This window comes from Paramormyrops kingsleyae, chromosome 21, assembly GCF_048594095.1.
Source record: "Paramormyrops kingsleyae isolate MSU_618 chromosome 21, PKINGS_0.4, whole genome shotgun sequence".
NCBI lineage: Eukaryota > Metazoa > Chordata > Actinopteri > Osteoglossiformes > Mormyridae > Paramormyrops > Paramormyrops kingsleyae.
Genome location: NC_132817.1, coordinates 464,635 through 482,440, shown reverse-complemented (window position 1 = coordinate 482,440; position 17,806 = coordinate 464,635). Strand labels below are relative to the sequence as shown.

General features: G+C 47.1%; 2 protein-coding genes across 3 annotated transcripts in view; one reads left to right on the top strand and one right to left on the bottom strand.

Annotated features, from left to right (window-relative positions):
- The first annotated feature begins 8,383 nt into the window (after positions 1 to 8,383).
- On the top strand, positions 8,384 to 11,395 carry LOC140581529 (uncharacterized). The gene has a single exon (XM_072704464.1). The coding sequence runs from the start codon at positions 8,761 to 8,763 to the stop codon at positions 10,870 to 10,872; it is 2,112 nt and encodes a 703-aa protein (XP_072560565.1). The 5' UTR covers positions 8,384 to 8,760; the 3' UTR covers positions 10,873 to 11,395.
- Positions 11,396 to 11,483: 88 nt separating this feature from the next.
- Positions 11,484 to 17,806, bottom strand: part of nrd1a (nardilysin a (N-arginine dibasic convertase)) — a 48,804-nt gene continuing 42,481 nt past the window's right edge. For both annotated transcript variants that reach the window (XM_072704462.1, XM_072704463.1), the window contains exons 27-31: positions 13,289 to 13,341; positions 13,086 to 13,169; positions 12,578 to 12,785; positions 12,402 to 12,491; positions 11,484 to 12,250 (exon numbers count right to left, since the gene is read on the bottom strand). In XM_072704462.1, the coding sequence (XP_072560563.1) occupies positions 12,017 to 12,250; positions 12,402 to 12,491; positions 12,578 to 12,785; positions 13,086 to 13,169; positions 13,289 to 13,341 (669 nt within the window). In that variant the 3' untranslated portion in view covers positions 11,484 to 12,016. The remainder of the gene's footprint in view (positions 12,251 to 12,401; positions 12,492 to 12,577; positions 12,786 to 13,085; positions 13,170 to 13,288; positions 13,342 to 17,806) is intronic.

Genomic DNA, 17,806 nt, shown 5'->3' with positions numbered 1-17,806 from the left:
TTTTGTGCATCTATCTTTGTGTTATTATTAGTGTGATATTTTACCTCCAATAGAGGGGGAAACGTTCAGTTATTGGGCAAAAAAATATCGGCAGCATATATCGGCCATCGGCTGACCCTGACTCCAAAATATCGGCATCGGCTACTGAAAAACCCATATCGGTCGACCTCTAATTGAATGTATTGGTTTTATTTCCACAGACCACACACACATCCATCTACATATCAGGTTTACCATTATTATTCGTTTCTCTAACCCATTATACATCCTGCTTCACAAGTTCCATTCAATAAATTCTGCCTTTAAAGTCATCCCCTCTGGAACCAGATTCTCTGACCGGAATCTTGTCCATATTGACCGCCTCTACCAGTAGTAAACTCCTACGTCAGTGTAGAGGTGCTACCCTACCCGACATTTTTGGTCCTTCGAGCCGGATAGAGAGCAACCACAAACAATATGGACAGTGCAGACAGGCCCCACAGAGAACGTTGCTTGCCTGAACGCCTAGCCGACTATGAACTGAGCTACTGCCCTTCAGAGGGTCCTCCTCCACCCGCTTCTCCATATGCTCAGAGCCCTTCCAGAAGCGACCTGAGGACACCACCCAGCAGAAGAGCAGCTAGCGTTAGGTCAGCATGTAGCAGGCATTCCTCAACCTCTGATGGACCGTCCATATCACGGGCCCTTTCTAGTATACAGACTGCTATTCTGGAGGAAAGGATGAAGCAGAAGATGCTTGAGGATCTACGCTATGTGTTGGAGGAGGATTCCTGAGCAGACATGGAATACCAACGGCTGCAAACCCAGGTCAAAGAAGCTCAGCGCATTCAAGAAGAAGCTCTTCAGGCTAGAGATGCGCTGACTAAGCAACTGGAGAGACGACGCCGGTTGAAAAGGGCAGAGAGTGACCTTGAAGTAGCCAGACTTCGCACCTCACTCCTTACCATTGGCCCTGAGGCCACTGGAGATTACCCTTCACCACAAGACACACTCCATTCATCCCCTCTTACTCAGCACAATACTGGGATTCAACCCCTCATTCCTCCAACTACTGAGTGTCAGGCACCCTATCGGCCATCACTACCAAACCATGACCATCGCCTACCTGGTGTTCGAACCCAAAATATACATCAAGCTGTAGTTTATACTGAAGAGCCAGCTTCCAGTGTCCATCCCACCGCAGCTTATTCGAAGACAGCAGGTGGACATTATCAGCCACTGTCACCACCAGCGAGAACACCAGAGTGGGTACCCCTTCCAGCTGTAGCTCAAAGGGGCGACCAACAAAATGTGCCATCCTCCAATACTCAGAGCTCGCATTTGAGGCCCCCCCCAGTATTGAGTTACACAGCGGCAGTTGCACCACCATCTCAGCCGTTGCTGGCCAATCCATCGAGTTTGACAACTCTGTATAACCATCCACCTCATCAGCAGGCACTTCCAGCTTTCCCAGCTCCCGATCCTGGTTCCCAACCACCTCTCGGAGCAGATCTGCTGATTGCATCGGCATATGGCATCCCTAGGCCTAACCTGCCAATGTTCGAGAGCGGCAGAGAAAGCGAGTTTGCACTACTTAAGATGGCCCTAAATAACCTCTTGAATAATCATAATCACCTCAGTCAGCAGTACAAGTATCAAGTCCTACTCAGCCACCTTAAATTCCCCAGTGATCTTCAGCTGGCAAGAGCCTATATGCATGATCCACAGCCCTATACTGCAGCAATGCAAGCACTCCAGGAGAAGTATCGTCAGCCACGACAACTTGTGCAGTCGGAGTTGGGTGCTATCCTAAACGCACCGTCACTGAGAATGGTCAGGGGCGTCGCACCCGTGGGGGATGTGGGTGTTTTAACACCCACACTTTTCCCGGTGAGAGGGTTCAACACCCACACTTTTTCTACAGTTTTCCCGCAGTTTTGAACAAACGCCTTCGCATTCGCTCCTCCGTTTCTCTGGCCGCTCTGTGTCTACGCTCGCTTCAGCTCTCCTCTCCCCTCCCTCTCAAACATGACACCGGCTGATGATTGGCTGTTCTGCCTTAAGTCTTGCCTCTCTTGGTGTATTAGATTTATCGGTCAGCTCGTGCAGAGGAGGCGGGAACTTATGGTTATTATGATTATTTACATCTCCGTTTTCCAGGTACTTTCCCAGATAGCAATCGTTATTGATTCAACATTGAATTATGGTCAGAAAGTTTGTTTTGTGGTTGAAGTTACAACTTCAACTTTAAATCAACATTTTTACAACAACAACAATTTCTATGTTGAAAATGAGCCATTGAATCAATGTTGACTAAGGGTCCTGTTTTCAACATTGAAACTTTGGAATACGTTATACCCATAGCAGAGAAGCAGAATCACTTCCTTGTTTTAAAAAGCTTTTAAAAATCACATTTCACTTTATTGTAAAGTACTTTGAGTTGCATTTCATGTATGAAAGATGCTATATAAATAAAGCATCTTCTTTTTCTCTTTAAACAAAGCAGTTTTTCCACTGCAATGCATGCAACATATTTGGATAATTAAGCAATTAAAATGATGTGGAGAACTTTTAAAAGTCGCTCTTAAAGGGAAAACACCGACATTAAATTACCAACGGAAATTAAAGGCTTGCGCTGTGCATCCCTGTTTTTATATAGCGAACTGGGTCACACCATTTTTTGGTGCGGGGGGCGTATTATACACATAGTTGTAGATAAATCACAGTTTTTTTAAATACATGAAAATAGTCTTATGTTACGTGTGTAATGTGTAATAGAAAAACATCTAAAGGTCATCTCTGGACAGAGACTGAACCGAAGAAGGAGCGCGCGGCCCCCTGTTCGGAATGTTCCATACTTTAAACCTTACCCGCCAGCGCCATCGTGCATTCACGCCATCATTGTCTTTGAGGCTGCGAAGAGAGAGTGAGTTAAATTTGAAACTTACTCTTATACTGGCCGGTTCTGTGAATAAAAAAAACTGCTGTTATTGGGGCTGAGATGCTCCTCGAGCCTAGCCCGGTTGACGCGCACTTTACAGCCAGCCGGTGTCGTCAATGGCGAATCCGGTGTTCCCGGGCAGTTCAGTTTCCCTAGGTTTCCCCTGTCGCGCGCTGATTTGTACACGGTTTCGCTGTTGTTTTCATGTCTTTTTACGAAGCTCTTGAGGTAAACAAGCCGTATATTTTAAAACATCACATGCCTTTTCGATGTTTTTTGTTTTTACAGATAATAAATTAAATTATTTAATTCGCTGGATAGGGATGTGAGAAATACTTGAAGTCTGCAGTGTGTCTTTCATGTAGTACAGTATAGTAGGAATGTTACTTTTCTTAGTTTCAGATAAAGTACAGTATGTTCAGATGTATTTCAGCAGAAACCTCATTAGTAAAACTATTGATGTTTGAATGAATATTGATCACAAAGTTTCAATATTAAATCAATTAAAACAGCTGAAGTAATTCACCCCCCACACTTTTGAAAAGCTTGCTACGCCCCTGGGCGACGCCAATGCCTTTGATGACTTTGCCCTCTCAGTTCAGTCCCTAGTGGGCATGTTGCAGACCCTGGAGGGAGTGAACGGTTACGAACTCCTGGGTGGTTCCCATGTTGACCGCTTACTGTGCAAGATGCCTCCCCCCTATCGTGAGTTTTGTGGAATACTGTCTGAATCGAGGCATCCTTCAGACGGGCACAGACAAGACCTATACCCTTCCAGACCTAGCGGCTTGGCTAAAGATAAAGTCACAAGCTAAACGCATTGCCAGCCGTGCAGCTGCTATATATCAAGGTGACAATCACGTTCCCTTTCGGCAGGATCGACGAGCGACCCCACTAAAGCAGAAACCAACGCCCGTCTTACTTATGACTGAAAAGGGAGCTAAGCCCCCTGAAGCAGTACACGTGAAAGCTACTAATAAACCAAGACCCTACTGCCCTTACTGCGAGACTAACGATCATTATCTTAACTCATGCGATTTGTTCAAGAGAATGACAGCTCACCAGATCGTCACATGGATCAAGGACAGTAGGAGATGTTGGAGATGCGGGAGGACCCATGCTGTAGATACCTGCAACCTCAAGCGTTCATGTAAGGTATGCAAAGAGTTGCACCTCACAGTCCTACATGACTTAAGGACACCTCCAGCATGGTTCTCATGGTAAGCCTACCACCTACTAGAGTTTACCTGGACCGACCAAACCGCTCACAGAAGGTTATGCTCAAGGTTGCGAAGATCCTTATCCACAATGGTCATCGTAGTATGGAGGCTTATGCCATCCTCGACGATGGATCAGAACGAACCATTGTTCTACCTCAGGTTGTACAGCAGTTAGACCTCACTGGCACACCCGAAACACTGTCTTTGCAAACTGTCCACCAAAGGGTCACTCAGCTTGGTGGTTTATGTGTCTCCTTTGAGGTTTCTTCTTTGGACAGCCCAAACGAGAGATACCAGATCTCAGATGCCTTCACTGCAGTTGGATTGGATTTGGTTGATCACACCTATTCAGTAACTGCACTGCAGAAGAAGTATCCACACCTCAGAGGATTACCGCTGCCCCCAGTCGACCATGCACGACCCCTTCTCCTGATCGGCTCTGATCTACCGCACCTTCTGACTCCTGTGCAGCCAGTACGCAAAGGGCCTGATGGGGGACCAGTTGCTGTGCGCACACAGCTTGGATGGTCACTACAAGGTCCTGCAAGCTCCATCCAGGACAGAAGGGGTGTGCAACAATGCCTGCATATAACCACAGCTTCTCCACCCAACGAGCTTCACCAACATGTGGAGCGGCTTTGGCGGATCGACATCCTGCCCTACAGCGAAAAGGTCATCACCAGATCAGCATGCCTACACCCTGCTTCAGACTGCTACTGTGAGAGTAGAAGTGGAGGGTGTCCAGCGCTACGCCACCCCGCTATTGCGGCAGACTCCAGCCACTTCTCTGTACACGGTCAAGGAAGCCCTACTCCCGAGTATACGTAGCACTGAATGTAGGCTCATCAGAGACCCTAGGCAGGCTGAATCGTACTGTGCAGTGATCCGTAAGCTGGAGCAAGATGGATATGTAGCGAGGATTTCACCAGGGGAAGCCAGCGAGTCCGCTGAGTCCGGGTTTATCCCACACCATATGGTGAGTCATAATGGTAAAGACAGAATCGTCTTTAACTGCTCTTTACAGGACCAGCGATTATCCCTGAACGAACAGCTGTTACCTGGTCCAACCCTTGGTTCATCCTTACTCGGTGTACTCCTTAGGTTCCGGCAGCATGCGGTGGCAGTGAGTGGCGACATTAAAGGTATGTTCCACCAGGTGCGTCTTCTTCCCGCCGATAGACCACTGTTGCGATTCATTTGGCAAGAGATGCATAGAGAGGACGACCCCACCATTTATGAGTGGCAGGTGCTGCCGTTCGAGACAACTTGCAGTCCTTGCTGTTCCGTGTATGCCATCCAGCGCCAGGTACATGAGCACGCACCTAATCTGGTGGATATAGTGGACTCATCGTTCTATGTGGACAATTGCCTCCATAGTACTCCTACCCCAGAGGAGGCTAGAGATGTGGTCGATGGTCTATGACAGCTGCTAGCAGAAGGAGGGTTCGAGATCAGGCAGTGGGCCTGTAATATTCCTTCCGTCATTGAACACCTCCCTACGGAGGCCCAATCAGCTAGCAGTGAATGCTGGTTGACACAGAGCAGCTCTGACTTGCAGGAGCCAACCCTCGGCCTGCAGTGGAACTGCCTTGATGACAAACTGGGATATAGGCACCGCGCCTCAGCCTACTTTGCGTAATGTGTATAAAACTCTTGCGAGCCAATACGATCCACTCGGGTACATCATCCCCTTTACCACCATAGCCAAAGTGCTCATCCAGGACCTCTGGAAATGCAACCTTGGATGGGATGACCTGATCGAGCCATAGTGCCTTCGTGACCGGTGGCTCACCTGGCTCAAAGAACTCCCAAACCTACCTCATCTGAGCTTCCTGCGACCCTACGCTCCAGCCCCCAGTAACATGCTAACTGCTACTCGAGAGCTGCACATCTTTTGTGATGCTTCAGAGAGAGCGTACGGATCAGTAGCCTACTTACGAATGACGAATGAAACCGGTGAGGCATATGTCAGTTTCATCCTGACTAGATCCAGAGTAGCTCCTAAGTGTTTGTCAATGCCACGCTTAGAGCTCAGTGCTGCTCTTACAGGTGCTCAGATGGCCAGTGTGATCCAGAGCGAGCTGACCATCTCCCTCCATCAGGTGGTCTTATGGTCTGACTCAACTACAGGGTTGCATTGGTTGAGAGCTGAGTCCTGCCGCTACAAGGTTTTTGTAGGAACCCGTGTGGCAGAAATCCAGAATTTGACAGACGGGGCCAGCTGGCGCTATGTAGATTCAGCTAGAAATCCAGCAGACCACATCACAAGGGGTTTGTCATTGTCGGAATTGGCACACCCTCACCAGTGGAATGCTGGGCCAACGTTCCTTCTCCAACCTGCTGTCCACTGGCCAACTATGCCAGCTTCTGCTGCAGAACCTGACCAGGGTGAGCTGAAGAAGTCTTCGTTCATCGGTACAGTTTCTGTATCCTCTTCACCATTCCCCCTTGATGTTAATAAGTATCACTCCTGAACGGAACTACTTCAGGATACTGTGAAAGCCTGTCATGGGGCGGCCGATCCAAGTACCACCCCACCACGTGACGCCAATGATTACATAACCGCTGAGAAGCTTCTGCTCACACAAGCCCAACTAGATTCCTTCCCAGTTGAAGTGAAGGCTCTCAAGGCCAGGCAACCCATACCGGCAGACAGCCGTCTTACCTGCCTCTCGCCAAAATATGATATTACTGAATCAATCAGGGTCGGAGGTCGACTCCGTCGTTCGGAAGACCTAGAAGCAGACGTGATTCATCCCATTATCTTGGATGCAGGACATCACATCACAAAACTCCTGATTAAGGAATTTGATGCCAAGCTACATCATCCTGGGCCTGAGCGCGTATTGGCAGAGCTGCTTCGCCAGTATTGGGTGCCCTGAGGCCGTGAAGCTATCCGCAGGTTCCAGTGCACGTGTAGGGAATGTCAGTTCTGGCGGGCTAAGCCCGAGATACCAAAGATGGCTGATCTTCCACCTTGCAGGCTCCGCTTATACAAACCACCATTTTACAGTACCGGTGTTGACTGCCTCGGCCCTTGCACTGTGAAGTATGGGCGTCGCCAAGAAAAGAGGTGGGGGATTATATACAAGTGCATGACCACACGATGTGTGCACCTGGATCTCCTAGAAAGCCTTGACTCTGATGCCTTCCTGCTCTCCCTGCGCCACTTCATTGCACGGAGAGGTCAACCCTTCGAGCTGCTTGGTTCTAATTTTGTCGGTGGAAACCATGAGCTGCAAAGGGCCTTCGAGCCGATGGAGCCTCAGTTGAAGGATCGTCTCGCTAAGCAGAAGATACACTTCAGGTTCAGCCCTCCAGCTGCTCCACATTTTGGGGGAACATGGGAGCGTGAAGTGAGATCCGTGAAGTCGGCGTTGAGGGTGATTGTTCGAGAACAGAGACTGCCAGAGCCTGTTCTGCAGACGGTTCTCCTCGAAGTTGAGAACATCTTGAACTCCAAACCTTTAGGCTACCTCTCTGCAGACCCAGGTGACCTCAACCCTATAACGCCTAACATCTTACTCATGGGATGACGAGATTCTGCACTTCCTCAGGCCTTATACGTCTCACATAACATGCTAGGTAACAGGCGATGGAGACACAGCCAGGTGTTGGCAGACAACTTCTGGACAGCCTTCATTCGATTCTATCTACCAGGACTGCAGAATCGTGGTAAGTGGGGAGTTGATGGTAAAACAATTAATACGGGTCAAGTAGTCCTCATAGTCAATCCTCAGTTGCCACGTGCCCACTGGCCAGTGGGCACCATCACCAACACCTTTACTGGAGCAGATGGACGGGTTCGATCTGCAGCGGTGAAGGTCGGAGACAAATCGTATGTCCGTCCAGTTGCCCGATTGGTCCAGCTTCTTAAACTCACTGAGGAGGAGAGCACTTCTGCCAGCCTTTCTTCTTCGGTGCAATTATCCTAACAGATAATTGGGGGCGGCTATGTTAGAAAGGCTGCTGTGGGAACGGGGTTATCTAGTTAGCTTTCCCACCCAGTTATTAATGATTGGCACAACGGTAGCGAGATGTTAATGCACCTGCACTTAGTTTATTATCCGATGTTGTGCGTCAATGAATATAACGTAAGTATTGTAATTTCCTTTGCTACTTCGTGATTCCATTTACATTGTTTGTAAGACCACAACTGCCTTATATTTTCATTGTGCGGCGCTATTTATTTATGTTTCGATTATTATTAATTACCGGTTATCCAAGTATACATTTAAACCGGTAGGTTTGTTAATGTAGCAAGGTTGATTTCTATTGCGCTTTATTCCTGCTATGCTTATAACGTGTAATCCACCTTGTAACTACAAATCACCTATGTGATTGAATGTATTGGTTTTATTTCCACAGACCACACACACATCCATCTACATATCAGGTTTACCATTATTATTCGTTTCTCTAACCCATTATACATCCTGCTTCACAAGTTCCATTCAATAAATTCTGCCTTTAAAGTCATCCCCTCTGGAACCAGATTCTCTGACCGGAATCTTGTCCATATTGACCGCCTCTACCAGTAGTAAACTCCTACGTCAGTGTAGCGGTGCTACCCTACCCGACACCTCCAGAATCGACTACTGCAATGCACTTCTCATTGGAATGCCCAACAAACATCTTCAAAGACTCCAATACATACAGAACAGTGCAGCAAGGATTTCGATGAGAGTTCGAAAATATGAACACATTACACCCATTCTTCAATCACTGCACTGGCTTCCCGTTTCTGCAAGGATTGAATACAAGGTTTCCCTTATCACTCACCAATGCATACATGGAAATGCCCCCCTTTACTTAAAAGAACTACTTACTCCCCTAACCTTAACACGGTCTCAACGATCTACAAATGCAAATAGTCTCCTACTTCCCAGGACCAAACTTAGCACCATGGGTGATCGGGCCTTCTGTTCTGCCGCCCCGCGTCTATGGAACACCCTCCCACACCATTTGAGGGCCCCACAGACTATTGAAAATTTTAAAAAAGGACTTAAGACATTTCTTTTTAATAGAATTCCCCACAAGCTGGTGACAAAAGCCTTGACGATGCACCATGTTCCGCAGAAGATCACAGATCTCATAAAGGACTATTACAGTAGTTTTAGTATGAGATTCACATCTGGATCTATAACATCAGCATGGCACCGTCTAGAAAAAGGCATCATCACTGGGTGCACTATATCAGTGACGCTGTTTGCCCTAGCGATGACCATGCTTGTCAAGGCGGCAGAAGTGGAATGCAGAGGGCCTCTCTCCAGATCTGGTACTCGCCAACCGCCAATCAGAGCCTTTATGGATGACCTAACAGTCACAGCAACATCAGTGCCAGGGTGTCGCTGGCTCCTTAAAGGTCTGGAAAGGCTAACATCTTGGGCGAGAATGACATTTAAGCCAGCTAAATGCCGGTCCCTTGTGTCGAGGAAGGGGAGAGTTGAGGACAAATTCCGCTTCCATATGAACGGTCTCCAAATACCATCATTGACGGAGAAGCCGGTGAAGAGCTTGGGGAAGCTCTTTGACGTGACTTTGAGAGACACAGTAGCAATCCAGGCCATGCACGCAGAGCTGGAAACCTGGCTTGCAGCAGTGGACAGGGCAGGCCTCCCCGGGAAATTTAAAGCCTGGATATATCAGCATGGCATTCTGCCAAGGCTTTTGTGGCCACTGTTGATGTACCAGGTCCCAATAACAACGGTGGAGACCCTGGAGAGGAAAATCAGCCAGTTCCTGCGCAGGTGGCTGGGTCTGCCGAAGAGCCTGAGCTGCATTGCCCTGTATGGGCACACCAACAAGCTCCAGCTCCCGTTCTCAGGCCTCACAGAGGAATTCAAAGTAACAAGAGCCAGGGAGGTGTTACTGTACAGAGACTCATCCGACACCAGAGTCTCCTCTGCAGGCATAGAGGTCAGGACTGGAAGGAAGTGGAGGGCGCAGGAGGCAGTCCAGCTGGCAGAGGCAAGGTTGCAGCATGGTGTGCTAGTAGGGTCTGTGGCAGTTGGGCGAGCAGGACTTGGCTGCCATAAAACGCCGCGCTATGACAAAGCGCAGGGGAGGGACAGACGGCAGATGATTCAGGACGAGGTTCGAGCAGAGGTGGAAGAGGAGCGGCGCAGTAAAACGGCGGCTATGCGTCAGCAGGGAGCTTGGATAAATTGGGAACATGCACTGACTCGGAAAATCACCTGGTCAGAACTTTGGAGGTCAGAGCCAGCAAGACTCAAGTTTCTGATCCAGTCAGTGTATGATGTCCTACCGAGCCCAGCCAATCTGCATTGCTGGGGGCTAGCGGAAGCACCATCTTGTCCTCTGTGCCCTGCAAGAGGGTCGCTGGAGCACATCTTGAGCTGCTGCCCGAAAGCACTGGGAGAGGGGAGGTACCGATGGCGCCATGACCAGGTGCTGAAGGCAGTAGCTGACACCGTCTGTGCCGGAATCCAGCAAAGCAAGCGCCAGCCCATAGCAAGGCCAAACATTGTTTTCGTCAGGGCCGGGGAGAAGCCTCAGTCACAGTCAAAGGCCCCAGCTGGTCTGCTATCCTCAGCAGGTGACTGGCAGCTGAAGGCGGACCTGGGGAGGCAACTGAAGTTTCCAGACCACATCATCAGCACAACACTCAGGCCAGACATGGTCCTAACATCAGAGAGTACAAAGCAAGTGGTGCTACTGGAACTCACAGTCCCCTGGGAAGACAGGATTGAGGAAGCTTTTGAGCTTTAAAGGCAGGCGGAAGGGGTGGAGGGCCTGCTGTGAGCCAATCGAGGTTGGCTGCAGAGGATTCCCAGGACAGAGCCTTCCCCCGATCACTCAGGTTGCTTGGAATCAGAGGTGCTCAAGAAAGGAAAGCCACCAGAAACATCTGCGAGGCAGCGGAGAAAGCCTCTAGGTGGCTGTGGATCAAAAGGGGTGACGTATGGCTTAGTGCGCTGCTTGGACACAAGTCGGGGTCTGATCATCCCCGGCTGGGTCGCTCAGGTGAGGGTGTCTGATGATCTAAGACCCGAAACACCCTGTGACCCTGGGTTCATCACTGAGGATGTGTCCAAGCTGCACCACTAAGGTGTTTCTTATAACTATGGATTTTAATTAATTTTGTAGGTTTCTTAATTATTGATTGACTTGCTTGTTTTAATTGTTGTTTTAATATGTTTTTTTTTCACTTTTTTAGGAAGACTCATTTTGTGGCACTTTGAGATTTATTTTAAATGTATAGTGCGTTATAAATTAAATCTATTATTATTATTATCGATTGAAATCGAAAATCGGATTTTATTTTTAGGACATATCGCCCAGCTCTACGTCCAACATAACCACGCAGACTATGCACCTAGTACTAGTTAGTCATATATTTAATTACATATAAGTAGGATAAAAAACAAAGCTAAATGAAGAGCACCTTTAATTAAGCATTTCAAGTTCTCAAACAAAGTAGTATATGAAATTCAGTAACACTGAAAGCATTATATACTCCACCAAAGTTTCTTTACTGCAGTCATTCACAAATTAGCAGAGTTGGCTTATTTGACTGTCCATGACAAATTCAAAGTTAAAATTTGACAAGAAGCAACAGTGAAAACCATTGGATAGTAAGAAAGCTTAGACAGTTGTTTTCTCTGGAATACAGCAACTGGAATCCTACAGTTGTCTTATCAGTATAAAAATCACTGCAGACTCAGTTGAGACTGTGGGGTTGGGTTAAATTCAAATGACTGAAGATGCACTGAATGAATATGAACTTTGCACTGATCATTTATTTTATAGAGACAGTGAGGAGAAGATTTTATGCTTTCCCTTACTATGGTAGCAGACAAGGAAGCAACAGGTCAATTAATTCTCTCAATAAGCTGTCAATCTGCAGATCATGTTATTTGAGGATCTTGTGGTAAGGGTACAGTTTCAGCGAGGATCTGAAAGCATGGATATCTGTGATGGCCGTAGCGGAGGCCAGCAGGGCTGATGCCGGCAGGAACGTGAGCTTTGACACCTCGCTGTACAGGGAACTCCGGTGCTCCCCATCACTGTCAGTCTGGGCCAGTTGAGCTTCACCACCATCATCCTCCGCAGGAGGGTCGTGCTCTGCTTCTCCGAAACCAACCACCTTTTAAAGAATAACAAAATCGGTAACCGGTGTTATAGCATCCTTAAGTCACCTGAGACCCAGAATCACCAACACATACATTATTATGTTCCTGATATCTTTTAAAATTCATTCTTAGAGATAAGAAGGGAAAGGAAGTTTGTGACTTTACATGAATACTAAGCTTCTTGCTGCTTTGACCTCTGAACTCCATAAAGGAGGAGACCAGCTCTGACTTGGTAATCAGCTTAAGTGCTTCGATCTATAGTGGGGGGAAAAAGAAAATTACTCTAATGTCCATTAATACATACATGTGAAATGTATTCAACATCTGAGTTTCAATCTCACCTCTTTGTTGAGCCTGTCAAATACGTATTGCTGGGTGAGCACCTCAAACCAGTTTCTGTCCACCTCCTCTCCAAGATGTGTGTCCTCACACTCCTTGAGCTTAATCAGAGCCGTCACCTGAGTTTTGAAAGCTTCGTCAGTCAAACTCGCCATCTTTTCTCCAAAGTTTGCCAGGAAGTCTTCAATTTTCATCTCCACAAGTTCTGTGCTATAAGGTGAAAAGTAACAAGCTATTGCAAGGCAGCACTATCATAAACATGGATGTGGTTTTAAAAAAATAAAGCACAACAGTACACACCATTAACCTTGCAGTTTCCTCAACATTAGTGCCCATTTAATAAATGTAGTTGCAAAGCTCCTGATCAACTTAAAACTGTAATCAGGTCATCTGCAGCAGTGAGTGATTCACTCCATCTCAGGAGTGTATATTATGTTGCTGTGTATATTAAAGTTACATAGAGTTATACAAGGGCACATATCCTGTAACTGACAATTAATAAATTCTCACTTGAACTTTGTGGCCTGGGTCTCCACCGTGATAGAAAAACCCAAAATACCAGAGGTATTCCTACAGGTGGGGTATACATGATACCTGAGAGCGGACAAAAACCATGATTAGGGCAAAATGTTCAAAACAAACTTCGTTCAAAAGAAGAAACAATTCATTATTATTTAAACTGCAAAATCCAGCAGGTGGAATGCCTGACTTACCCTAATGTCTCCTTGGTTCTCAAAAAGTCAAAGCAAGGTTCCTCCATGTGCATCTAAAACAAGGTATAGGCCATGTTTAGGTGTTACACAATCTGGTAATGTTTCACAATATCTGCACCTTCATAATTCATTCATAGAGCATGCATAAACAGCATGTAAACGTGTAAGTATACTTCAACATCCTAACATACTATACTTTATATGATAATATGCCTATAATGTTTGTTATTTTAAGGGATGCACCAATTAATTGGCTAGTGACTAATTAATTGGCTATGGCCGAGTTCTTCCAATCAGCCAGTCAGTCTAAATTTGTATGATTTTATGAGCAGATAAAGTAGTTTACCAGCAAACGTATCATCTTTTGTTCTAAATTACCGGTGGGTGACATGGCAAAATTTTATCATACCCATTTGCAAATGTATCCACAATGCACATTTCAGAGGTACTGTAAGAATCATGATACAGCACTACATTTACATTGACATTTAGCAGATGCTTTTGTCCATAGCAATGTACATTACACACATGCATGGTGTTGGTGATTCGACTAGGCATAAGTGTGGCTAAGCTGAGGCAAAGAATGCTCAGTTACAGTGTAGCACTACTACACTATTGTTATGACAAACCATTAAGTGCTTATCACCTGATGCCTGCATGATCAGTGTCTGTAACAGTATTACAACAAAAACAGATCAATGTGAATCAAAGCAATTTCAACCTGCATGATATTTCAGTACTGTCTGTATATCTCACTTCTTTGTCAATTATCTGTCTCAGTAGATCTCAGATTTGTGGCTAGATCTTGAACTAAAAACGTAATTGATATTTTTAACCAGTTAGCTAACTTGGTGAAAAACAAACTTTATATAAAAATACTAAAGTGATAAATGCAGGGTTCATACACTTTTCGATTACCAAATTTCCATTACTTTTTTCATGACTTCTCCAAGACTTCAAACTAAATTTCAAAGACTCAATTGAAGCAAAGATTTTTTTGTTCAACCAATTCAGGAAAAGTTTTCAGTTGTTACGTGATCATCATCATCATCGCATGACACCATTACAAACATATACCTTGTATAGAGGAACCAGCTGTTACCATCTTGCATTCATCTTTTGGATATAGATTTACCTTTCATTGCATATAATTTTACAGATATGCATGTTGCTTTTCTATCGTTCAGAGAGACACAATTAAAGTTGCATAGTCAATTTTCCTAATCTGGTCTAATGATGGTGAGCTGAACAATTAACCACGCTAGATTATCTGTTCTACCTATTAACAGATGGACAGTCATTAATGTATTGCTTACATTTGCAATAAAAAACAATAATTAGTGATTTGAAAAATTTAGTGCAAAAAGATACATTATTTATACAGTGGTACCTCAGTTCTTGAACTCATTAGAACTCGAATTTCTTAAAAGTAGAACCAACCAGTTCGATCTGAATCTCAGAAGTCAAACTGTGAACGGCGACCTAAGATAACTTGTACGCGTGGGGAAATGAGTGACGCACGTCTCTCAGCGGAAACAAAGGGTAACACTTCAGTCTCAGCCTCGCATTCGCTGTGATAGCATCATGCATGTTTACACTTGCTGAATACATATATTTAGAAAGTAAAAATACATTTAGACAATGATAGACAGTAATTATTATTATGTAATAAAATACATTTAAAAATAAAGATTTCTTATTATTTTAATATTAATAATAAACCATTAATACATTTAATTATAATGATATTGTCATGCTGAGCGGGGACGGAACAGAGACAAAGGCGCAGACATCAGGGTATCGGAGAATACTGGGTTTAATTACAGGTAAGGCAGGCAAAACGCAGACGGACAATACAATAACCGGACTGGGTAAACAAACTGAAACGCGGACTAAATACAGAGGAATAATGACAACAACCAGAAACAGGGATTCCACACGGGGTTAACGAGGGGCCGTGGCACACGAAAGGAGCGGATGATCGGGGCAGAACACATTGGTTTTTTTTTTTTAACTTTACACATCGTTCGGATACATTTATTTCCTTACTTTACAAATTACTGTTTTGATAAATGTGTTTAGTACAGTATATGCTCTTCTTGTTCTATCTGGTTCATTTTGTGTTTAAATGCTAAAAAGACATATTTAGGTGTAATTTTTTGGGGCCGGGAACCAATTAATTGGTTTTCCATTATTTCTTATGGGGACAATTCGATCATAACTCGAACTTTTTAGAATTCAATCCAGAGTTCTGAACGGATTAAGTTCGAGTTCTCAGGTACCACTCTATGTGCCACTATAATTACCCTAAAATGAAATAAGTACCCCACGTTATAGAATGTGTAAAGTGGAAATATCAGACATTCTAAAAAAAATAATAATGATATTACAGTTTGTTAACACCCCTACCAGGGGAGATGCCATTCTTGATCTGGTTTTCTCTTTTTTTTTAAATTTTTTTATTGCTCACCACCACCCCCCCTCTTCGGAGGACAACTTTATTTTACATTACATTCAAGAGCAAAGAGTGTGGCCGCTCCGAACTCACCAGTACCGTGGAAAAAGGAAAAAAAAAAAAAAAGAAAAACAGGGGGGATACAGAAACAACAAGCGTAACAATAACAGGCATCAATCAACATGGGGAGAGAGAAAAAAAAAAAAGGTATACAGAAATAACACTAATAATGTAGGTGGGATGGAAAAAAATTAAGTATAGGGGAATACAGAATACAAACAACCATAAGAAACATAACACTCGTCAAACAACAAAAATTATAACAACATCAGTGATAATAATAATAATTAATAATGTGACAAATCGGTATTATATATATGTAGCATACACACACGTGATCGTACCGTTATATATGTATATTTCAATTCCTAAATCTATAACATACCCTAAAAAGTAATAATAATAATGATATTGATCGCTCAACCAGTCTTGTATGCCTGTGCAAGTGTAGGTGTGACCTGATTTGTCATTGGATGTGCTGACATTTAATGCCGTCAGGGGAGGCAGTAGCACCCCCCCCCCCCAGGCCCAAGGCGAAGGCAGGAGAACCAGGCAACCGAGGCCACCCTACTACCCCCCCGGCACAAGGGCCCACAGCCACGCATCCCAGAGACAACCACCCGCCCAACCCGAGAGGGAGCCCGCGAGGGACTAAGGGGGCACCAACCCCCGCACAGGGAGGCCCGCAGAGGGAGGACGGGTGGCAAGCCCCCCAGCCCCACCCACAACCCCCCCACCGAGGCAGGCGGGTCCAGGGCCGAAGGGCCCCACCAACCGGGACCACCCCCCCCCTGGCGGACAGCCCCCCACACACCGGAGGAGCCCCAGCCCCCCCAGCCCGTCCCCCGGCAGGACGGGCCACCGCCCACCGCAGCGACTCGGCACGCCTCTCCCCCAACACTGCAGGATGATCCAAGGGGGGCCCATACAAAGAGAACCCCCCGCCCCCCACCCGGGAGCGAACCCGCGGCGACCGGGGAGCGGCAGACCCCCCGCCCAGCCCAGACCGAACCCCCCAATCCGCCTAGCAGGGCCCAGAGCGTCCCAAGATTCCCCGGACTGCCCACCAGGGCCCCACCACGGCGCAGCAGAGCCAAGCACCACCCGGCCTGCAGCCCAAGAGAGGAGGCCGCCCACACCCGCCAGGGCCGCCCGAACCCCCCCATGATGGGTCTTCCACCCAGCGGGCCACCCCACCCGCGCAGGGCCAGAGACAGAGAGTTAGGGGGGGCCCCTCGGCCCCCATCCCCTCCCCGACCCATGTTGGTGTGAAGTGTGCATGTACACGTGTGAGAGAGTTGTGTGTTTATGTCTACAATGCATTAAAATAAGTGGGTGCAGTTCGGGTATGAGGGGCCGACCACTGGCAGATGGCAGAGTCCCCCATCCCCCTCCCCCCCAAGGCCCTAATGTAATATGGACTGTGTATATGATGCAAAAAATGGGCGAGCAGTTGAGGCATGGGCACCCCACCGCTGGCAGACGGCAGAACCCCACCTGCCTCAACCCACCTCCTCAGCCCTGTGGTGTCTAACATGCAAGTAAAAATTGAGGGGCAGTGTCTCAGCGCACCTCCCCACCGCCCCTCAAGGCCCTAGTGTTGTGTGAAATGTGGTGTTGGGCCAAGGGGAGCAATAAGGGCGTGCCAGGAGTGGGCCCATCCCCGACCCCGCACAGCGGGCAGGGATGGCCAACCGAGGTGATCAGGGGCGCCACAGGCAGCCCGGCAGCAGGGAAACCCCCCCCCCCCCCCCAGGCGCAGACCGGGAGAGACACACCCCACCACGCCCGATGAGACCCCAGCTAGCAGCCAAGGACGGGACAACCCCAGACCCCCCCGGCAAACGGGGAGCCGGTCCAGCCAGGCGGGGTGACCCCCGCCCCCCGGCCACCCCAGGCCCCCCCCCAGGCGAGGCAGAGGCTCCCCCCACCGCCCCCTCCAAACCACCCCACAGCGCCCGAGGGCCCAGCGCCGGAATCGCCAACGGCAGACAACGACCCAC

Coding starts and splice junctions, on each gene's coding strand:
- LOC140581529 (XM_072704464.1), top strand. CDS start 8,761: ATGCCCAACAAACATCTTCAAAGACTCCAATACATACAGAACAGTGCA.